This window comes from Pseudopodoces humilis, chromosome 21 (assembly GCF_049639895.1).
Source record: "Pseudopodoces humilis isolate 2021_Gansu_Grassland_sample_001 chromosome 21, ASM4963989v1, whole genome shotgun sequence".
In the NCBI taxonomy this organism is placed as follows: Eukaryota; Metazoa; Chordata; class Aves; order Passeriformes; family Paridae; genus Pseudopodoces; species Pseudopodoces humilis.
In genome coordinates this window covers 9,349,665-9,373,457 of record NC_142220.1, presented here as the reverse complement: position 1 = coordinate 9,373,457, position 23,793 = coordinate 9,349,665, and the positions used below count along the sequence as shown (strand labels likewise).

Here is a 23,793-nt window from a genome sequence, read left to right as displayed (position 1 = left end):
CTCTAGGAAGGGAGGATAAGTTTGGCACAGGCTGACCAGGGAGGTGGGGGAATCTCCGTCCTTGGAAAATCTCAGAAACTAGCTGGACAGAGCTGTGGCTGATCTGTTGTTAGCAGTGATCCTGCTCAGAATAGCTGGGCTGAGGACTTCCAGAGGTCACTTCCAACCAGTCTAATCCAAACCACCTATGGTGTTTATGTAAGAGAGGATAGAAGTGGGGTTTCTGTGTTCTGAGCCTTGCTTTAGGGATCACTTATTCAAGTTCTGTTTAGATAAGAATGTTTTCACCATCCTAAGCCCTGTTGGCTTTGAAGTCAGGCTTGCTCTTTTTCCTATGCTGGACTCAAGAACCCTGCATTTCTGAGCCTCCCATTGTTCCATAAGGGCTGTAGCATTTTGTGGGACAACAGGAATCTCCTGCAGCATGTGCAGGGGCACTGACTACCCTCCAGCTTAGTTGGTGTTCCTGGCAAGATCAGCTTAGCTAATCTGCTCAGTTAGAATATGCTGCTGCCTCAAAGTGTTCCAGCTGCATAGAGACTGCAGCTGGGTGATACTGCTTGAGAGTGTTTTTGCTCTGGTTGGGCTATACTGCATGATCAGACTCAGACCTCAAATGCCTGTGCTTCCTGAGAGTGGATTATATGCCACAAAAGTGTCACCTGTGGTGTCATCTCGGCTTCAGACAATGCAGAATGCAACCTCCAGGCCTTTTGGCTGAAGTGTGTGGTGAAACCTTTCGCAGTCCTGGCATGAGCAGCTGTCTGGGCACTGTTTTCATTTAATCTGACTAATTAGCTTTGACCTCTGATCCCACAAAAACCTGTGGTTCAGGACTATCCATAGGCTCATGATGGTCAAATTTCATGTTGCTACACTTTCTTCTTTGACTGCTGGACCTGCTGAGCCATGCAGTCACCATAAAGTCACATTTGGCATGTGAGACTTGCTCCTAACAGTGGGACTGCATTTTGACACTTAGAATGTATTCTCTGGGTTTCAGCCATAGGATAAGTCAAAGACAATATGCTAGAAGCCTTAAACCTGCAGGACCCATCTTCCCTGTGGCAGAGCTGCATCGGCATGGGTGATGTTTATTGCCAGTCTCACAGACTGGACAGCTCACTGCTGACTTGTCTGAACTGCTTATTTGTCCTGTCACTGCTGCAGCTGCTGCTGGGAGTACCAAGATAAACACTGGCAATGTTTGTCACGAGGACATGGTGCTGGCATACATCTCTGTCACAGGGCTTTGTGGGCCTCTGTCCCTCTTGGCCTCCTTAGCACCATCGTTTCAGCAGCAGGAGCCAGGTCTCTTCTCCATCAAGGTGCACATGTAGTTCTAGGCTGCTCTCGTTTACCATTCACCAGACGATGAAATACATTCATTCACGATGAAAGTACCCTGAGGCATTGGAGAGAGGTGTCACTGTTTAATGCCGCACATGGGAGCTCAGAGGTCAGTGGAAGACAGCTGGCTGTCCCTCAGCGCCTTCACAGATCAGTCCAGCCTTCAGTGAACTATGTGATTAAAGGTCTGCTAATCATCATTACCCACCAACAGCAGCTGATGCAGAACTCTTGGTGTGTAACATCACAGCCCCTTCTCAGATATCCCAGGCACCAGGGGAGGGAGGGAGGGAGGAAGGAAGGAAGGGAAGGAAGGACTCCTCTCCATGGCATCCAGCAGGATCCTTAGCTCTCCTCAGCTGGAGCCCTCACAGCAGTTCCTTGGAGCTCAGCCTTGCCCATGTGCTGTGTGCACCCAGGGAATCATGTCCAGCTGCTTCCATCCAAGGGTGCTCCATCCATGGATGCAGATGACAGCATCCTGCTGCAGGGCACCTCTGATCCCATTTTTCCAGAGTCCAGAGGATACAGACCTGCCACTAAATGCAGTTAATTGCTGGAGTGCTCCACTCTGGCTTTTCCTTCAGGGCTGGTGTTAGGCAGCAAATGTAGCACTGCTTTTTATGTTGAACAGCTCCCTCTGAGCTCTTTTGGAGCCTTGAGCACATAGATCTATGCTCCTTTCTTTTTGCACATGTCCCTGAAGCATTGCTGTCATGCAGCTTCCCTTTGGTTGCCCTTTCCATCGCAGGTTTCTCATGCATGAGGTGGAAGAGAGTTACACAGCAGCATGGTGAGCATGCTGTGGGAGCTCCAGGCATTGGGTTCACTGTCTGTTCGTGTAAATGTTGTATTTGGGCAGTCTCAGAGTGGCATGTCCCTCACTGCAGCACTCCAGCTGTCCTGGGTGTCCAACAGTTGCCTTGCCAGTCAGTGGGAGACATATCCCAGGGCAGAGAGAGGGGATTCATCCAGCTCAGGGCTGTGGCTGAGCCCTGGGTCAGGTACAGAGATCCTTCTGCCCCACTCTGGGGCTTTGCTGGCACCCACTGCCTTTCTGAGGGGGAATGCTATCAACAGCAGCCTTTCTTGGCAAGTCTGTGGCACTTTTAGCACTTCCATCACTGAAAAGCTCCGGTGAGAGGAGGTATGGTGTGGGACTGTGGCTAAACATTTACCCAGCATCTAGGCAGGGTCTGTGGGTAGGGGACGCAGTTCATTGATGGGAAAACAGGTCTTAAAAACAACAAAGGCAGTTTGAAAGCTGACTAAAGGGAAAACAAGGTGAGGACCGTGATTAAATTACAATAAGCTGCTGCAAAATTGTTTTCCAGCTCATCCTCAGAGCATGGTAATCAATGGTCCCTTGTCCAAGGGAAGTTTGTACTGAAAGGCATCCTGCAGTGATCTGCCCAAGAATCCATTCTAGGCAGTATTTCCAGTGATGAATGGCATGTTGACATTGAGAGCACTTACTCAAACAATAACTTTTAATTGGAGCTGGAAGAGAACACGGTGTTCCCTCCTGCACAGAACAGGCTCAGAATTCACAGTCACCCTGGAATAGGAGGATGCTGTTCAGTAAAGATGCATTTAAGATCAGAGATTTCAGCAGAAATAATTAAATGGCAAAAGACAGGCAATGGAACAGTTTACAGATTAAGACATTGGGGCTCTGGAGGATCTGAAGTTGAGTGAGAGCCAGCAGTGTTGTGCTAGAACAAACCAGCCAGCATTTTCCATTGTATAAATAGGAGTGTTGTCTGTGAGGCATGAAGTAAGCGTCCAACTTTACAAGGAAATTATAAAGCCTCAGCTGGAATATTTTATCTTGTTTGGACGCTACACTTCAGGAAATATGTGAGTCAGTTGGATAAAGCCCAGAAGAGAGTAGGAAAAATGATGGAAGATGTGGAAAACCTAGCCTGTGGGTAAATGCTGGGAGATTGGGGGTGTCTGCCCTTAGAAAGCAAAGATATGGGCAGGGTCATGAAAGTAGGCTTAAGGTGCATAAAATGCCATTAGGGAGAAGACTGTTTGCAATGCCTGTCATCACTAGAAGATTTCAATATCAATTTCAATTTTCATCACTAGAACACATTTCAGTTGCAACCAGGACAGCTAACCCTTCCAAGCTCTCTTGGAAGTGAAGTGTGGGAGTACAGTACAGCCTGGGACTCTGTATCACCAGAGCAGGTTATGCAAAAGCATGAAAATTCACTTTGGCCTCACTCTGGGGTAGAGCAGGGACAGTATACCTTCCTGAAATCCCTGTCAGGGCTGTTTTTTCAGTCTGTAAAACCTAAACTACATGAAAAATATTTGTCAATATGGAAAATGACAAACGCCTGGGGACTCAATGAAAGTTGTTCTTTATTTGGTGTCTTTGTATTTCCCCAGCTTTTACAATCATCACATCACAGCTCTTGTCACTCATCTGCTGGCTTGCTTTTTCTGGTTGTCTGAGTCAAAGAAACTTAATATGAGTTTAGAGGAACATTTCATTTGTGCTCCTGCTCCTCCGTGGACTGTCTGTCCTGCCCTGGAGCTCTCCAGGGAAAGGCAGGATCAGCCAGGAATGTCACCAGGCGCTGGGATGGGTGCATGGCTGGGAGCAGGGGGTGGACACAGCCTTTGAAGAAGGTCAGCAAGCTAAAGCTGTACAAGATTTGATATGGTGGAGCTCCGTGCTGCTCCCCAGATGAACTCTGTGTGTAGTTCTGTGCCCTCCTAAAGAGAAGAGGTGTTGGGTGACCTGTCTGTTCCACAGCTTGTCTTTGTGACCATGCCTGGTGGTGTATCTTCTCTGCCTCAGTGCAGAAGCCTTTTTTTGGGGGTTAAATTGTTTTATTGCTCTTAGTGCTTGAAAAATTCAGAAGTGGTAACTCGCATTCCTGGGGAGGAGAAATGGGAGTTTAGGGGCAAGTAACATCTTGATTCTTCTGAGCCTTCAAAATGCAGCAGATGCCTCCCTTCTTGTGAGGCATTACTGCCACCATTGTTTCCAGTGGTTAATGTCCTTCCACACTGGGATTATTTGCCTTTGTTATACATCTTGACCCTGAGATGAGCTCAGCTGGTCAGAGCAGGGTGCTGGTAATGCCAGGGTTGTGGGTTTGGTCCCCATATGGGCCATTCACCTAAGAGTCTGACTCCACAACCCTTCTGGGTTCCAACTCAGACTATTTTGTGATTTTGTGATCTTATCTGACTGTAACAGTATTTCCACCATGTGTTGTTGTGTGGTCTAATTTTCATTGTCTTTACAGGAAAAAACAAGGAATTGGTTCTTAAGTAGAAAGAAATAGACTATATGAGACAGTGTTCTTATGCGGAAGAAAAATATTAGGAAAATCAGTAATGAAGGAATTGGGGTTACCCTGGAACAAACAGCTGTGCAGAGGTGACAAACAGCATGTTTCTGTCTGTCTCCACTTGATATCCCAGATAAACACATTTATCATCCTTTGAAGCAGGTTCCATCCTGAAACCGTTGTAAAGGCCTCTGAGTTGTACACCATCTGCACAATGAAGCCCAAGACAATTTCAGTGTACCCAAGGTTTTCTGAGCATGGCCTTGCTACAGGAAGGTTGAGTCCAGTGACATTACAGCTGGGTGCCTGGCATCTGCCTTGTGCAACATCTAGAGACATCCACACTTGCCACGCCAAAACATAAGAAAGAGTGCCCAGAATGCACAGCCACTACGTGGTTAACGAGTTACTCAGTGTCTGTAGGAGGGGTTTACAATTGTGTGTGGGTGGTAGATTCAGCAGGAAAATATTTCATTATGCTGAAGAAATTGTCTGATGGGCTGCAGCTGCAATACCTCTTGCATTAGTCAAACAACAGCACTCCAGCTACCTTGCCCATCACATTAAAGATGACTTATGTACTTGTGACACCAGTGTTTGTGTGGCTTACAGTCACCTTGCTTTCACAGCTGAGGCCAACCTTATGTGGTGTGTTCTTATTTCCAGCCTTTTCTTGTCTTTTATGTAAGCTCCTTCCCATTTACTAAACAGCATTTTATCTCCTGGAAAGCAGGACTTCTGCTTTTGTGTTATCTTGATCCTAATTAAGGTCCATATATTCTAATCATCATAAACATCATTAGTAAAATGCCACCTGCAACAGTGAGTTCTGGGGTAGTCCTGAAATGAGTGGCTGAAAGTGGTCATTTCCTTGAAAGGTCTCTGAGTTGAGGGGTTTTATTCATCCCTCAGCAGCTACAGTCAATTCCTACTCCAACTAAACTTACGAACTGCAGCTCAAAGAGTAAGTCATTTATCGAGACACCAAAGAGATGTCAAACATTTTTATTACACATTTTCTCATACAGTTAAACTGTTTCAGTGAGCATTTCCGTCTGATACAGGATGCTCTAGCTAAAGGGTGGTGTAGGAACCTGCCTTGGTAAAGTGGCCTAAAACCCAGAACAACAAAGCCTGTCTCAGAAAGTGCTGGAAATGGCATTATTATCACTGCTAAGCCTGCAGTGAAGGGCTCGCTTTTGTCACATGTTTGCAAAAAGGAGGGGCATGGTAGATGTCGCAGTAATCATTTTGAAAGATCAAGTGAGAGCTCTTGTCAGCAGCTTTTCCTGTGCTGTGGAGGTGGCTACAAGCACCTCTCCGTTCAACACGTGGACAGAGCAATTCAGGAACTCCTGGATGGTGCCTGTCTCTGTGGTATGTCTTTCAAGACTGAGGTCAAAAGCTGTTTGGCAGCCTCAGTCTCTCTTTTATTGAACTGCCTGTGGGATGGAAGTGGATTTCAGTTCTGATACCACATGTCCTGCTGCACAGGTTCATGTGCTGCCTGGTATTCTGCTTTCAGCACTTGTGTGCTTGACTCTCATGTTTGATGCAGAGATTTGCACTGGTCAGTTCTGCCTGCTTTTTTGTCTCTTTTTATTAGGTATGAGGAGGGAGGTAAAGGCCACAGTCCTGGGAGGCCCATGGAGGAGTGTGAGGTCACTGTGTTGCAGTTCAGAGGTTCATGCATGGGCTGGTGGTTTGGGCATTTTGAGCTGATACTGGAACAGGTGACCCATGCAGGATTCAGTACTGCAGGGCTCAGTGGACCAAAATGTGGGAGCACAAAGATGAAGAAGGTGCTCAGGAGAGTCCACAGCCTTTGGTCTGCAGGAGGCCAGGGCTGGTCTGAGTTCTGTGAACTGATGCAGAGGTGAGACCTCCTCATTCCAATGAAACACAATCTTGTGCTGCACATCCTTTGTGGAATAGAAGGGAAAAATATTTTCATTGCACTCTCATCCATCCACTCCTTCTACTTCAAAAGTTCTGATGGTTCACACCAGTCTCAGGACATTGTGAGTGGTGTTCCCTCCTTACATGCCCAAACCCCCACACTCCCTTGGCCATTCCTTTGGGCTTTTTTCTACCCCACACAGTATCAAGAAATGAAGTGCTATGAAAATTTTGCCAGTTCATCACAAATGGGGGGAAGATCTTAGCCAGAAAGGGGACATGAGGTGTGACAGCCCTGACAGTTCTCTGCTCCTGGCTGGTGAGGCAAGGTTCAGAGCATGGTGGCTTCAGGCAGAGGAGGTTTTGGCTGGGAGTGCTGTGCTGTTAAAGAAAACCTGTTTTCTAAGCAGGGCTGATTGCCCTCCCTCTGAGTCACAGGGCCAACCAATCTTTACCCTTTGGGGAGCCATGGACCTGCCACAAACCTTGCTGAGAGCGTGTGGAGATGCAGTGGAGAAGCACAGAAGGGTTATGGAGGGTTTGCAAAGTGTCTGCAAGGGAGGAGTTAAAACTGTGTGGGCCTGTTCTACCCTTTTGCAGATGTGATTTCTAGTCCTGCTTGTTTGCAGGAGCAGTTTAGGAGAAGTTTTCAGGGTTTCTTCTTGTGGCATTGAGGGGGGGGACATGTTCTGTTGCTGTTCTTCCTCCCTGTCTGTGCATCTTCATCCTTGGCCTGTGCAGCCTGCACAGCTTCAGGTTATTCAGGGCAGAAACTGGGTTTAGAGCTGCTCAGCATCACAGGTTTATTGCTGTTAAAGCCAAAATAAACTCCAAACCTATTTATAAAGATGTGAGTTAGCAACAGTAGCTGGGTGACAAAGGGCAGGTGCTACAGATCTTTAAGACCAGGAGAGGTTTCTGCACAGTAAGCAGACCCAGAGGTCCACTGGCTTGATCTGCCCCATTCTTGTAGATGAGAGAATAAAACTTTGGAGCACTTAGTTCCAAAAATAGAATTACACATGACACCATGCTGAGGTACTAAATGCATTCCTGAAAGGAATATAAGCACATTTGTGAGGGATTGTGCTGGTACATAAAGCCTTGACTTTTGGCTGATATATGTTCAAGCTGGAGAGCAGCTCCTTTGACCTTAGAGTGCTACTGAATTCATGGAAGAGGAACCAACAATTCATTCTTCAGCTGCCACAGTGTGATCACAAAAGTCATCCACTTCAGGATATTCTCAGAAGCTGTGTTTCTTGACTAACACAACATCCCAGAGTGTGTGGCTCTCTGACACATCATGTCATTTCTCATTCTGCCAAACAGAAGTGAACTTGCTTCCCCCAAACACCACAGGTTTCCACTTTTCCTCTGGTAGGAAATGTTTCACCACTTCTGTGAAAATCCTCTCTGGTTCCATTGGCCAGTAGAGCTCAGATCTTTGAACTGTTTTTCCTTTTACTACGTCATTTCAGTTTTAACAAGTGGTTTTCTCCTGCCTTGCTGTTCACTAACTAAATTCCACAGAACCACAGAATGGTTTGGATTGGAAGGGATCTTGTGCCAGCTCCTGCTGGGGACAGACATGTTCCACCAGACCAGATGGCTCCTAGCCCTGGCCTTGGGTATCTCCCAAGGCTGCAGTACTTCTTTTTGTTCACAATCCTCCTTCACAGTCAAAAATTGTCTCCAATTGTCTGCTGGGTCATCTCTCTCAAAGAAACTACTGGTTATTCCTTCCCACACTGCCTAATTGGTCTAATTAACATGTGGCTGGTAAGGGAGGACAGAACTTGTTGGTGTTGGTCTGCCTGTACTAAATTGCACCTGGAGTACGAGGCTTTAGCTTGACTGGAACATCCTCTGGGGAAAATTGTGTGGGATATAAAATCCAGGCCAATATGGAATCTATTCCTAAAATCCATGATCACTCTTTTACCACAGAGTTACAAGTGGCCTTCTGATTTTCCAAGCACCAGGATTGAAGGCTCTGTGTGGTACTCCCAGACAAGACTCTGCCTTTGCTGGATCAGACAGTGCATTATCTCTCAACAAGCCTTCTCTGTGTCTCTGTAAAAAAAAAGTCATCCCCCCACTCACTTCTAATCCTCACTCTCATTTCTAATCATGACTAAGCTGCAGAGAAATTTGTCACAGTTTTACCTTTGTAAACATAGTTGCTTCCAGTAGATGGCATTCCAGCAGTGCAGTTCTGATCCAGATTAGTCCCTATCCCTACTGAGCTGCTAGAATAATCCCTGCACAGAAGTGGACTTTTTTTTCTCCTAATGCTCAAAATAAATGGAATTAAAACATTTTTGTTCATTTCCTAACCAATTAAATATGTTTTTTCTATTTAATGCATTTTATAGCATTGTTTTGTTTTGTTTTGTTTTTATTTTTCAATGTGCTTAACTCCAAAGTCATTTTATTTTGGAAAATTTGTCAAGACACTGAATGTTTTGAATTGGATTCACAAATCTGCTTACCACTGGGCACTGCTCTTTCATGTGTGAATTTTCTGCCCTTAAGTTATGTGTCTGGATGCTCTGTGTGGCAGAGGGGAAGAATGAGGCACTGCACAGCAGCTCCACAACAGCCAGCAGGCAAAGCAGAGACCAGTTACAAGAAGCAGCTGGTAATTTTCACAGAATCACACAAAATTCTGAGCTGGAAGGGGCCCACAAGGATTGAGTCCAACTCTTGAGTGAATGGCCGATACAGGGATCAAACCCTCGTGTTAGCATCATGCTGTGGCCAACTGAGCTACATCTCTTTAACCAATTAATTACATTTCATACATATATTTGGTAGGTTTTTAGGTGCATTCCTCTATAGGGTCTCAAAAATGCTGGAGGTAGATAGGCTTGTGTGAAACCCCCAAGCCAAACATGAAGGTAATTTGCTTTACTACTAACATTAAAGTCAGTGCTGGCAAAAAAAAACATCACTGCACTGGGGCTCAGCATCAGTGGGCATCAAATTCCCTTCTCACAGATCTCAACTCACATTATTAATTAATCAACAATTTAAAAATTAAAAAAAAAATCTACAAGACACGTGGGTACTGTATTGTTTATCTTTGCCTTACAGTAAATGTAAATTAGAATTTGTCTTTATTTAACCATGCACTTGTGGACTGTAAGTCAAGCCAAGCTGACTCATAAAAGACAACTCTTTGCATTTGATTTGACTTCTGTTTAGTTAAGACACTTCTCAGTGCTTCTTTATTGACCTAGTGTGGAATTTATTTACTTACTGCCCAGTTGACAAAAACAGGCTAAAATTTAAATATTCCCCTGTGACTCAGCAAAGCGTCTAGTTCATCAGGTTTTGCACTTAAGGGAAGAAAAAACTCAAAGTATTTTTCTTTGGAAGCAAAAGCACGCTGTGTTTCAGGGAGGGGGTGAGAGGGGAAGGTTGGGAGGAGCAGGGCGTGTGTCTCTGGGACATTAAAGGTGTGGGAGGTGGCACCTGCTTCCATTTGGGATCTGTAATCCTGAGTCCTTTCCTGAAATAAGGAACCTAACACAACTCTTGAGGACATCTCTGTGCATATATATGTATATATACATAGACATCTATATGTATATAGATATATGTATGCATGTACATATGTGGATATATATATATATATATATATATATATATATATATATATATATATATAAATAGGCATTTTATGGTTCTTAACCATTTAATCTCTTGGGTTTGATTCCCAGATAATCACTGACCGAGGACAGGAGGCCTTATGTGCCCTGAGGGAGGTGTTCATTGCCAAACCTAAACTGTTAATCCTCAGGGGCTCTCCTCCATCACCACTTGACCACGGCCATCCAGAATACTGACACAGATGCAGGATTTCAGGCTTTGGCAGAATTGGATGGTTGTTGGTTGGGATTTGGGAAACAGCAGTTTCAAATGAAGCAGCCAAGTAGTCCTTAGATTTGATGAAAGTGACTTGTTTATTTTCTTATTTGATACCATCTGGCAATCAGTGCTGTTTCGTTGATTTGGAACTGACATGTGCATTCAAAAGGAATGGTTCCTTGGGCTTTCTAGCTGGACTTCTGTGGAAGTTGCTGCTCTCACTCCACTGTCTTCTGTTTACAACTTCTAAAAAGTTTTGCACTTAAATCTTCTGTCTTCAGCATGTGGTCAAAAACAATTTTCCATTTGCTGAGAAAATGAGCAGAATGGTTAAACTACAGAAGCAGCTGAAGGGAGGGAAGCAGAATCAGTCTTTGGAGTGTCACAACTCCCGTGACAAACATTTGCAGATTCCAGCTGCTAAGTGACCTGAGTGGAGAAAAGGAAATTTTCCAGGGAAATAATTTTTTTGGGGAAAAAAGGTGCTACAGCTTGTGCATATGTGTCTGGACCCACAGAGGCACTCACAGCTGCCTTTCGTGGACAGAGCAGGGGCAGAGGCGCTGCCACTGCTTGGTGCCTGTCCCCAGGCTGAGGAACACGGCTGGCAAGGGTTTCAGTGCACCTGGAAAGGCAGTCACTGCAGGCCAGCTGAGTGCTCCCAGGCACTCATCTGGAAGAACCAGTGATGCAGCTTCCAGCCTGCTGCCTCCACCCATCCCAGCTGGCAGCTGTGGCAGGAAGATGTGAGGGGAGAGAGGAAGTGCAAGCAGGTGCAGGCATCTTCCTCACAGGGTGAGAGCCCGGTTCAGAGGCCAGTGAGGGTCAGAGCCTGGTTTATGTGTACTAGTCATAACTCTGCTGTGTGTGCAAAAGCCTCCATCACCCTCACACTGGTATTTCCCTTCAACAGAAACGACGTGGGAGCGGCCGAGCAGTGTGCCTGGCACTCCAAAGAGCCCTGTGTCACAGAAGAGTTCTGCAGGTACTGTTTGATGCTGTGCCTGACTGCACTGCCTGAATCTGCTTCTCCACCATTCAGCAAAGCAAAGGAACGTGCTGTCATATAGTGGGACAGAGACTTGATGTACACATAGAATCACGGAATGGTTCAGGTTGGAGGGGACCTTAAAGATCATCTTGTTCCACCTGCCTGCCATGGGTGGGAACACCTTCTACTATCCCAGGTTATGGAATATGCTCCAAGCCCTGTCCTTGGACACTTACAGGGATCCAGGGGCAGCCACAGCTGCTCTGGGCACCCTGTGCCGGGGCTCACCACCCTCACAGATTTTCTCTTAATCTCTGATCTCAGTCTACCCTCCCACAGCCTAAACCCATTGCCCCTTGTCCTGTCACTCCAGACTCTTGCCTAATGTCCCTTTCTATCTCTCCTGTATTCCTTTTAGACACTGGGAGGGGCTCTAAGGTCGCCCCAGACCCTTCTCTTCTCCAGGCTACACGGTCATGCGAGTGTAGCAGAGCAAACATGGTGGGGCTTTCCCTCCTGACACATCTTCTGGACTGTTTCTTCCCTGCCAGTCCATCCATCTTCTGTCTGGGTGTCTGAAGTGTCCACTCAGGAGCTGGGGTGGCTCCTTCTGGGAGCACAGAGGCAAAGAGGAGCCCAACAAGCACTTCCTCAGTTCTGCTTTCTGGCAGGGCAGGGAAATTAAAGAGCTGCAGACACACATGGCTGATGCTCTTCCATGCAGAGCATAAGCACAGCAAAGAGTTTTAGCATGTGATGGCTACAGGGGTGATCATATATATAATCTCTGTCTTGACTTGAGGTTGCAGGGAAGCAAGTAACAGTCAGATGTGTAACTGTACTGAAAAGCTCTTGGGTACTGCAGAGTGACAAAGAAAGCAAAATTTACTCTAGATTAAAAAGTGTTAAATATAAAGGCCATTGCTGCCAGCTGACTCTAAATAAAACAGGCTAGAGGATGTTTTCCTTAGAAAACAAATCTTTATTGGCAGAACTGGGTGAGTGGTCTGTGCAAAGATTGTGTATTTAATTGTGACTAAAGGATTTATAATGTAGTTGAGTATCTTGTTTTAACACTATTTTGAGCATTATTCCTTGCTCAGTATATTAAAAAAAAAAACAAACAAAAAAAACGAAAAGGCAATTTATAGTTCCATGCAGGAACCATAAACATATTGCAAGGCTTGCACATTTCTTGACATCAAAACTCAACTCTCTTGGACCAGTACTTTTAATGGATGACAGGTACCCAGCAAGCCACACTGTCACTCTCCTCCTCAGCTGAATGGGGGTGAAAACTACAACAAAATGCTCTTGGGTTGGGACAAGGGCAGGGAGAGATCACTCATTATGGTCATGGGCAAAACAGACTCCACTCTATTTTAATCTATTCAATCTATTTTAATCTAATCAATCAAATCAAGTAATGAGAAATGCAACTAAGTCTTAAAACACTGATCTGTATCTGCATATTCAGTTATGGGATTAGTTGTTAAATTTGTGCTGTTTTTCATTTGCTATCAGCAGCAAGCCTGCTAACTCTCCATCTCTTCTTACAGTGAATGGCTACTACATCTCTGGCTCCCCAGTACACCAGCTCGACTCAGGTCATATGAGCCTCCGAAAAGCCAGTGGGGACCCCCAGGTAAGTTTCTGGGGAAAAGCCAAAACATCAGGATCCAAAAATAAATGGGTTTCTACTTAAGTAGCTCAGGAATCCACCCAGAGCAGGAAGTCAGGAGGTCATTTTCTTTTCGAAACTCTCAGCTCAGACAGATTTGTTGCATGTAGCACAGTTAGTCTCTGTGTCCAGCTGGTAACAGTAAAAAATGCCAAGGTCCTTCGGATTTTTTTGTCCTATCGCTCTTTTCTGAAAAATCCACCAGGCCACCTCAGTCACTATTAACAACCCTATGAATTTTCCTGCCACTCCAGCCTGAACCCTGGGCCTGTGTCCAGCACAGTCCTCTCTTAACACTCGCACATCCGCCCATGTCTGTATCTCATTGTATTTTCCTGCAGCTCCAGCTTTCCCTCCCAAATACAGTATTCACAAAGAATTCATCCAAAGCTTTTTTCTCAATGACTTCATCCACTCTGGCCTATCCTTTCACAGCCCCTCCTCAGTGCCTCACCCAGCACATCACCCCGAGTTAACCTACAGCATGCTGACCTGTGGACAGTTGGCCTCCCCCATCTTTTGTCCAGATTTCCAATAAATATCTCTGCACTTTTGCTTGCAATGCATCATATCCCTGGGAAAATCCTCCCCACAGGTCTGCAGATGCAGCACAGGGCCCTCTTCCAGCTCCTCCCATGAAACTCTTTGCTCCCTGCCAAACTATCACCATATGACCATGTGACTGCCACAGCTGGTGGATCACACTCCAGTTGGGCTGTGCTTCCCCACCCTCTGGAGTTTCCCCCAGTGGTCTCAGACCTGAGTTTTATGTTTTCATTTCTCTATGAAAGTGGTGGGTCCTTTTGCAGTGCTAAATACCCCTGGGGAAATGTGTGTTTGATTGGTGTGCTGCTGCCATGTGGACCTGGCCTGTCTGATGCTCTCGGTGTCTCTCTGGCATTCTCTGTTTCTTGGTCTAAGTTTTGTGTTGTCTGACAACTGTCCCGCTTTGCCTTGGCTCTCTTTCTCACATGCTGCCTCTTAAGTAGTTCCCTTCAGCCTTTCACCTAGGTCACTAGTCCTGGTTTAGATTCACAGCATTTCTCATCATGAAAGTTCTCAGTCCAGCTCTTTAGATACCCTGTTTCTTCCACATCAAACATCTTGTACTAACTCCCTGTGCTGCTGTCTCTCTGAGCAATTTGCTCGGGCTGGAGACAGTGAGCACCTAAACTAGGTCAAAAGCATTTTAGAATCTTATGTAGTGCAGTACCAGACACCCATGTCCACACATCTACGGAGACTCCCTCAGAGAACCCAAATAAACTTGCAGGCTGCGGCTTCCTTCAAAAAGTCCCTTGTGAGTCCTTGTGCCAAAAAAATACATAATTTCTCAAGGTGTCTGACTCCCATGTTTTGTATTGGCTTGGAACACAGTCAGATTAACTAACTTCTGCAGAACTTCCTTTGTAGCAACATTTGCCACCTTCTGTTTCCAGTGCTGAGTCTTACTCAAATTTACAGATACTTATTTACTCAAATTCACATCTGAGATACCTGAGGAGTCATAGAGTCACAGAATGGCTTCAGCTCAAAGAGACTAAAGCCTATCCAGTGCCACCCCTGCTATGGGCAGGGACACCTTCCCCTGCCCCAGGCTGCTCCAGCCCCAATGTCCAGCCTGGCCTTGGGCACTGCCAGGGATCCAGGGGCAGCCACAGCTGCTCTGGGCACCTGTGCCAGGGCCTCACCAACCTCACAGAGAACAATTTCTTCCTCCTATGCCACCTAACCCTGCCCTCTGGCAATGGGAAGCCATTCCCCCTTTTTCTATCACTCCAGGCCTTTGTCCAAAATCTCTGTCCAGCTTTTTGTAGGCTGACTTCAGGTACTGAAAGTTTCCACTAAGCCTACCTGGAGCCTTCTGTTGTCCAGGCTCTCTCAGCCTTTTGGTGTTATGCACTGCTTTGCTCAGCTGACTCAGCCATCAGCCTGTCAGAAATCCCTTTCATGACTTTTCTCATTCCCTTCATCGCCTCCATACTTTCTTTCCACTGCTCCTTTATTACAGGTTTTACCAAATTGAAGTCCTGGCTTGATCCCTGCTTTGAACCTGCTTTGAATTAGTTCTGAATCTCTAACTGGCTGTTGGTGCCATTAATTCTCAGAACAGCTTGTGTCTACGCCTGCTTGGGAAGCTGCTTTTCCTGGGAGCTGTGGCAGCTTTTGCAGAAGAGTCCTTAGTAAGGAAAGCATCTGATCATAAACTCGTGGTTGCAAGAAGCTGTTCTGCATACCCTCAAAGTTTTTTTTGCCACTCTCTCTCTCTCTCTCCTTGTGTGTCTTGGGCCATCCTAAGCTGCTCTGCTTTGACTGCCTCCTTGTCTGTTCCTGGCACGGGCTGTCTCCCACTGTGGAGCAGCTCCTAGGCTTTGGCCAGGATGCTTTCTTAGACCTGGGAAGCAGCCACCACGCAAACAAACGCTGGCAAGATCCCTCCAGCAAGCTCAGCCACATTTCTTGGAAACAGGTCAGGGGGTGGGGGGAAAAGCCACATCTGAGAACAACGCGGAGCTATGCTGTGTTGGGCACAGGGCCAGACCTTGTTTATGGCTTCCTAGAGAGCAGCTAAATGCTGCCCGTTGGAGTTGTCACAACTGCCACCAAGGGGACAGCACAACAGCCACGGAGCTGCACGTGTGTGGTGCCAGGCATGATGCTGCTGCTGGGTGTCGAGGCCCAGGACAAGCACCGGGTGCAGGGGCAGTGGGATTTGGGGTGGGAGTCCCTGGCACAGCCCAGCGATGATGCCAGGAACGATTCAGCTGTGACAGGGACAGGGGCACTGCCCGCCCGCGGGGACTGTGGGGCACGTTTGTGTCGCTGTCCCCAGGGGGATATGATGCCACTATTCCACAGACAGGTAGGAACTGCCTGACGGCAGGACACTGCCACCATCCCCGTTCCGTTCTCGTACCCAGCAGAGCAAAGTGCCACCCCATGGGACACCAAGACTCCCGTCCCCGTCCTCAGGGGGGTGTGCCGGCACCATCCCATGGCAGGGCACTGTTCCCAGCCCCGCCAGCGGGTGCCTCCGTCCCGCCGCGCAGCGAGGCTCGGCGGAGGCGAGAGAGGCGGAGCAGCGAGCCGGGGCCTCCCGCAGCTCCCCCTCCCTCCATCCCTGCCTCCCGAGCCGAGCCGAGCCGAGCCGTGCCATGGGACCCGCCTCTCCCCGCCCCGTGCAGCCATGCTGGGCTCCGAGAGCGGCCGCGATGATGCGCTCCGCTTCCCTCCGCAGAGCCCGGGCTCCCCGGCGGCGCCGCGGCGGCAGAGCAAGGAGAGCAGCCTGACGGTGAGTGCGGGGCTCCGGGGCTGGGCAACGGGGGGATGCCGGGCTGGGCACCGGGGAACGCGGGGATGCCGAGCGGGGCACGGGGGAACGCGGGGATGCCGAGCTGGGCACGGGGGAACGCGGGGATGCCGGGCTGGACACTGAGGAACGCGGGGATGCCGGGCTGGACACTGAGGAACGCGGGGATGCCGGGCTGGACACTGAGGAACGCGGGGATGCCGAGCTGGGCACCGGGGAACGCGGGGATGCCGGGCTGGGCACCCCGTGCCCCGAGCATCCTGCCCCGCGCGGCGTTTTGCTGTTCAGACGCCGGTAAATCCACGGAGGGTTTGGGATCTCCGCCCTGCGCTGGAGTCCGGGCGCGGTTTTCTGTGGAATAATGGTGGTTCCAGGATGAGCAGGAGGGAACGCGGTGCTTTAAGGGGTGCCTCGGAGCCAGGTGTCCTGAAAAAACTTCCTCATCCGAAATCTCCCCTCCACAGCAGCGTCTGTGCTGGGAGAGGTACTGAAGAGTTAGAGGAAGACAGACAGAGCAGGATCTTTTTTTTCCCCGATGTGTATTTGAGGTGTTAAGAAGGTTTCTTGTGTCAGAGTGTCCAAGTAAGGTTTCTGGTGGAAAGTATAGGCAGAGGTTTTATATTTCAGTGTGAAGTTAATCTTACATTTAGTCTTTATAATTAAGTATAACTGACTCAATGAAGAGACTTTTTACAAGAGCATGTAGTGACAGGACAGGGAACAGTGGTTTTAAATTGAAAGAAAGGAGATTTAGATTAGATAGTAGGAAGAAATTGTTCTCTGCGAGGTTGGTGAGGCCTTGGCACAGGGTGTCCAGAGCAGCTGTGGCTGCCTCTGGATCCCTGGAAGTGTCCAAGGCCAGGCTGGATGGGGCTCAGAGCAGCCTGGGACAGTGGAAGGTGTCCCTGCCATGGCAGGGGGGTGGAACAAGATGGGCTTTAATGTTCCTTCCAGCCTAAGCTATTCTATGATTCTGTGTTATGAATGGAAATCTTCTCAATTGTATGATGTGTCTTAGTTTACAGACATTAATATCTTTTGTGTGCTTGGTGACCTCATCTGGAACACAATTAACACTTACAGGCTCTTCAGTGCAAGACAGATGATTAAAAACAGAAAGGACATCAAAATAGATGAATGAAAGTGGCTAGTAATAGAAACTTTTATTTGAATGGAAATCAGAAGAAACGAACTGATAAATTAATTTTCAGCAATAAAGGAGAGGCAATAACCATGCTTGCAGCTTCAAGTATTGGCAGGGTATCAAGTCCATGAGAACAAAAGGAATAATTTAATATTATGCATTCTTCATGTTACTATGAGGAGGAGATTGTGGTCTGCATTGTCACATGCAGCCTGCAGATTAATTTGTTAGTGGGCTGGGTTGCTGGTGACAAGGACCAGGGTTCAAAAGAAGCACATAGAAGTGTCCCTGACTGAGATGTGGGTCAGCCACTGCCATGCAGGTACAGTGTTCTGGGGCAGGAGAGGAAAATTTTCAGCAGTTTTGAAAAAAAACCCACTTAAATCAGTGTTTTTAGTTACTGAAATCGGTTGTTACCAATGTTAGTACTGTTACTTGGTGTATTGAGAGTGTGCTGTGCTTTGAAGCAAGTATAACTCCGTACATGCAGACACTTTTGCAGATGTTCAGGAGAATCAGCTGTTCCAGGGCTGCCGTGGCTGGGACAGGAGAGATGTCCCAGCCCTTGAATGCAGCCCCTGCCTGCTCACATTGGGGGTTTGGGGTAAATCATGGGCTGCACATCATGTCCAGAGGGACTAGACATGGTCACACAGGGTTGGCTTCCACTGGGCTGCATGAGCACAAACATGAGCTTGTTTTTCTTGTAGTCCCTGCTGCTTACAGGGCTGAGGACTCAGGCTGTTCTCTGAGGGAGGTTTCCCATATTTGCTGGCCCATGTGCCATCAGGTAACATCTGCAAAGCAAGGAACTGTGTTTTATATCAGGGTCACTGGGTGTGCGTTTCTCCAGCAGAAACCCAAAGCTTTCAAGTAGGATGAATCAGATAGACAAAAATAAGCTAATTTTAACAGCTGTTTGCTCCAAGCCATTGCTTCCATCAGGGCAGCATTGTGAAAATAAATCTTATATGGAGTGTAAACTGTAAAACAGTGTAAGTGTTTTCAGTGTCTCCTAGGAGGTTCTGTTTGCTCAGTGCCACTCAAGCTGACGTGGGGATGTTCTGGTTAGCAGAGCTGCAGGGCATGTCCTTAGCTTGCTGTCAGATGCTTTTCTTTGGTCTGTAGCTGTGCTCAGGCAGAACATCTTGCAGAAGGGAATTTTGTGATTTACTTTGAGGCTTTTGGTCCAGGAAACCTCCCTTCAAACCGAAATGCTGTGGCACACAAGCTGCAGACATCAGGTGATGTCCAGCCAAGCTGTTGCTGCGTCATCGCCTTCAGCAGAGGAGTGGGAGTATCTTCCTCAGGATGCATCTGCCTCCTCTGCATCCAAGTGGCATTAAGTAGCACAGCTTCTGGAAACCCTGAAGGCAGGTGGAGCTGCAGTATTTCCCATCTGTGTGCAACCAACAAGAATAATCTGGTGTTTTCTCTTTGGCCAGTGAATGTTACTGACATGGTCTTCCATCTTCTTTGGAAGAGAAACTCCAGCTGGGTATAACAGAGGCTGTTATGAAACTTCAGGTGTGTGGTCTGTGCTGGTTTTATAATGAGTTTCAAGGTGCACTCATAGTTTTAAGGCTGGATGGTTTGCTGAAGCTGATTCCTGAAGCCTCTGGCCATGAGTTGTCTGTGGGAGCTGGAGATCATTTACAATAGGTGAGGGAGAGTTAAATGGAGAATATACCGGGAGATGTCACCTGAGGATCAGAGCTGTGTCTTACTTGGAAGAGTGGGAAAGGTGCCTGATTTATAAGCTATTCTGAGTGTTTCTTTTTAAATATTCTCTAGTGCCTTATTAGGATAGTGCAGGACTTGGAAAATGCTGGTGTTTGGATTGCATGTGCTGGACACATCAATGAGCATGTGGGATGATGCTTCCCTGCAGATGGGAAGATGGACAGCCTGTGCACAGGAACTTGGGATTTCCTGCTGCTGTGCTCTGTCTGACACGGTGTGACACACACAGGGTTGTGATGAGCACAGCATGGGGCTGCATGTTCAGCACAGTCCCCCCTCTGCCCTGGGGCTGACTCCGTGGTAGATACTGTCAGAAAAGCCCTAGTTTGGCAGAGGCCTGAATAATCTCTGAACCTTTCTACAGATAGACCAAGTAAAGAGTGCTCCTTCACACTTTTGGCAGAATTTTCCCTTTGAAATAGGAAGGAATAAATGGATTTGTTAATAGTGAGGACTTGAATTGTCTGTTCCTCCCTTCTGTGTTACCATAGCTGCAGTATCACTCTACCAGATCTAAAACCCAGGGCAAATTCGTGGAGTTGAAGCTGCCCAAGCCTGTGGCTGTGCCCAAGCTCTTCTGAGATCTTCTCCAGCCTTTGCATTTGGCTTTTTTACCCAAATAGTTCCATTTTCCACATGAACTCACTTAGTAGAGTTGGATGTTGTACTTCCTGTGCCTCAGCTGAAATTGTAAAGAAGATACTGAAGTGAGGCAATCTGGGACATCTCTTCTGTGTTTAAGGTGCTGAGAATGTGTAGAAATCAAAAAAAAAAAATAATGTACATTTTTTAGTTGAAGAGATAAGCAAAAATGTTGGCCTGCTTTAGTCACTTTAGCCTGGCACAGTAAATTAGCCTGCTCTCTGCTCATTTATTTATGCTGTGTCTGATGTAACAAACATGTAGTTGATAATCTAAGCTTTGATCAAATTATTCTTGTTTTATTCATGTTGCTTGGCAATGTCTCCTTTACTGGTAAGTGGTGGCAATGACTTCAAAGCCTGTAGAGACTCTGAAATCCAGGAGATTAATGTGCACGTCCAAGCCAACAAAGTTTGTTGCTCCTGTGCAAATCTTGTGCATTCACCTGGCTCCCTGTGTCTGTTCATCTTCTCTCACCCTTTTGTGTCTCAGACATAATTAAGAGTCACCTACAACATAAACAGCTCATTTTGCCATGACTGCCAGTGTACTCATGGGAAATAGGAGCTGGAATTTTCAGCTGTTCAGAGTATCATCACATTTGCTTCTGATCAGTACACAGGCAAAAGTATTTTAATCCACTGAATTTGGCACACAGCCTGTCAGGAGAAATGCATCAATCTGTGCTGCTTCTCGGATTCCCTCTGTGTGTGTCCTCCCTCAGGTTTGTTTGTCACCATGTTCTTTTCCTTCTCTGACTCTGTACTTTCTGTCCTCTGTGATCCAGTGGCTCTCAGATTTTCTGGTGCCACTCGTAGCACCAGGAAGGACAAGCTGCTGTCCTCCAGCAGGTTTGCTCAGCTCTTCCTTGGGGTTTTGCCCTGCTTGTGTCCTGTTATTAATTTTGCTTTGTTGCAAGCTGACAACAGCCATTATTTTGACAAAGAGGCTGCATAAGAGCTTAATATCATGGTGAGGCTGATAATCACCTCAGCTGTCCCAGTGGAGCTTGTGGGAATGCAATGCAGGTCATCACACCTTGTTTTCTCTTCGTGTTCTGTGATTCCATCATTATCTGAGAGACATGTTTTAATTTGTTTTGTTTCTTACTGGCAATTACAGCTGTAATAGTCACCTTCTGCAAGCTTTTGTTAGGCCTTGCTGGCAAGTCAGCATTGTTAAGATATCCACACTGCCACAGGTTTGGATTTGGAGCTTGCATGGAGCTTAGACAGCTCTCAGGGATGTGAGCAAAGTGTGATCTCTCCAGATTAGTGAGGGCAGTGTGTTTGTGTCATTGTCCATGGGACTGATGGAGCTGTTTAATGCTGTCACACATGGGGACATCATCACGAGATGCTTTGGCTGCTCTTAGCATCACTCAGCTCATCAATGGGACCAAGCTGGTGAAGCAGAATGCTTTTTTTCAGCTTTCTTTGCTTTTAGAGGAAGGAAAAGGAGCATTTCTGAGGGAGGATTGGGAGGGGGGAATGCCACGCCGTCACGCTACTGCTGCTCGGTGCCAGCCTGGTGTTCCCTCCTGCTGGGAAATCCTGAGAGGTTTTAGAAATACTGGGGAATAGCAATCCAAGAGCTCTTGTTTAAGCATAAAAAATCTGGGGAAAGGAAAGGAAAGAAAGATCACAGGATTACCTATGTAGTCAAATGTAATTTTTAGTAATATTTCTAGAGTTCTGAAAATTTCCGTGCCCCCTGGTGGGACTTGGTGTAAAAAGCTGTAAGTTCTGTAAAGTTTAGTTTACCATAATACTTTTTTTTTTTTTTTTTTTTTTTTTAATTTTTTTGAGATTGTAAAAGCCTTCTGCATTTTTGATTTTTTAATTCTGGCACCAGTTCCCTTCTAAAAGTGATACTAGACCCAAATGGCCTCATGACTCTTTCCAGACAATTCAGCATCATTTCCAGACAATTCAGTCTTTGGAGAATTGAAGAATATTTTGATTTATTCCTGAAACGCTGAGAAACACTTGAATTAACCCTACTTTTATCACCTGCTGATGTGCATGCTCACTGTTCCACTTCTTGCTGCATTCCTGGAGTTCTGTCCACTGCAGTGGGACACTGTCATCAGTCCAGCCTTGGCATTTGCAGTGAGTCTGTGCTTGTTGCTTCAGGACACTGAGACTCACTGTCGCATCTCTAATCAGCAGCTTCCAGCTGACACAGATTCAGTTTTTGTGGAACAGGCATTGCCTTTAGCAAGGAATGGGAATTTCCCATGCTGTTTCTCTCTGAAGATTTTTAAGGTGCTGATACAGCTCCTGTGCCCCCCACTGCAGATCACCTCCCTGTCCTGGTGCGCAGTGCCACGATGCAATGATCCAACTCAAGATATTCTATTTTTCTATGATTCTGTGATGCCCAGACTTCTGTTCAAGGCTGCAGAATACACTCAGGAGGTGCAGTTGGTTAGAGCATGGCCATGGTGCTCTGAACTGAGCTGATGTTCTGTAACTCCTGGTGCATGACTCTCCTGATGGGGAACACAAGGGAACAGGGACAAGCTGGCACTGTCTGGAGGTGCTAGCTCTGCTTGGAGGTGTTGGCTCTGGCTGGACATTCTGCCTCTGGCTGGAGGCTGGCTCCTGGTTGGAGGTGCAGGGTCACCAGTGCATGGCCACTGCCTGCAAAACCCAGATCTCTGACCTGCAGCTCAGTTTGAAGCCTGACAGGAGCTGGAAAGGAAGACACATGGTTTAGGATCTAGCTGTGGTGACAGCTGAAGACACTACAGGTACAGGGTCCTCAGCCTGCTTTGGGATGGACTTGGCAGACTCTGGGGCAGTGTGATTTATGTGGAGCAAGGTCTTGCACTGTTACAGGACAGCTGCTGAACCTCCAGCCTGGGCAGAGGCAGCAGAACCAGAGTGGGTTTGTAGGAGCAGCCTTGTATCAGCCAAAGGTTTTGTCTACTCTGGCGTGGTGGGTTTGCACTGTCAGCACCCACATCCTTTCTGATCCTCTCTAAATAGCCCTAAGGCAGATGCACTGGGTGTAAGCCCTGCCTTTGGGTCTGCCCGGGCCACAGATTTGTGTGTGGATTTCCTGTGACTGTTGACTGATCCAAAACAAACCCTCACCCCCGGATGGTTACATCTGGGAGTCTCCCATCCCCATATCTCTTGATCCCTTGATTAATTCTCAAGTGCTCTCAGAGTTCCCATGACCCTGAGAGGGACTGATTTTAGGGTACCTGCCCAGCAGGGATTTGGGGTGAGCATTACAAACTGGCAGTGAGCTCTGACTCTTGCTGGTGCTTCCTGTGAAAGGCTTGGCTGTGTCCAGGGTTGTTCTGCAGCAAGTTCTGCAGTAGCTGTGGTGCTCATTGCCATCACTGTGCTGTTATCAGGCTGGGAGAACTTAATGAGCACTTGGACTTTTTTCTGCTGTTGTTTAATGAGCGTGTGATGAGTCCTGTCTGACAGACTGCTGTGGCTGCTGCACACTGAAGGTTCACTGACTCCAGACAGCCCCTGCTCCTTTCTACACAGAGCATCACTTCCATCTGAAAAGGTCTTAGAGAGAGATTGAAGGGCTGTGCACTGAAAAAATAATGAGTTTTTTTGTCATCCTGTAGGAGACTGGCATAGCCAAGGGTGTTTTGCACTGATAGTGCCTGCAGTGCTCTCTGGTGCTCACTGTGTTTCTGTGCTCAGGGTGTTTCACACCAGGCTTTTTACCACAGTTTTCAGGGATCTGGGAGAACTCCCTGCGTGGTGCTTTCCAAATCCAGTAGGTTTTCCTTATGTGAGATGGGTAGTTTATTTCCCCCTGATCCAACACTGCTGCTTGCAGAGAGTAGCATTCTGGGAATACTTAGCT

At 47.1% G+C, this 23,793-nt stretch overlaps 1 protein-coding gene across 6 annotated transcripts in view; it reads left to right on the top strand.

The window, feature by feature from the left end:
* Positions 1-23,793, top strand: part of GAS7 (growth arrest specific 7) — an 83,189-nt gene that overhangs the window by 33,051 nt on the left and 26,345 nt on the right. For 5 of the 6 annotated variants that reach the window (XM_005526827.2, XM_088065378.1, XM_088065381.1 and 2 more), the window contains exons 3-5: positions 11,353-11,424; positions 12,990-13,075; positions 16,350-16,403. In XM_005526827.2, the coding sequence (XP_005526884.1) occupies positions 11,353-11,424; positions 12,990-13,075; positions 16,350-16,403 (212 nt within the window). The remainder of the gene's footprint in view (positions 1-11,352; positions 11,425-12,989; positions 13,076-16,349; positions 16,404-23,793) is intronic. The other variant, XM_088065380.1, reaches the window with a different exon arrangement.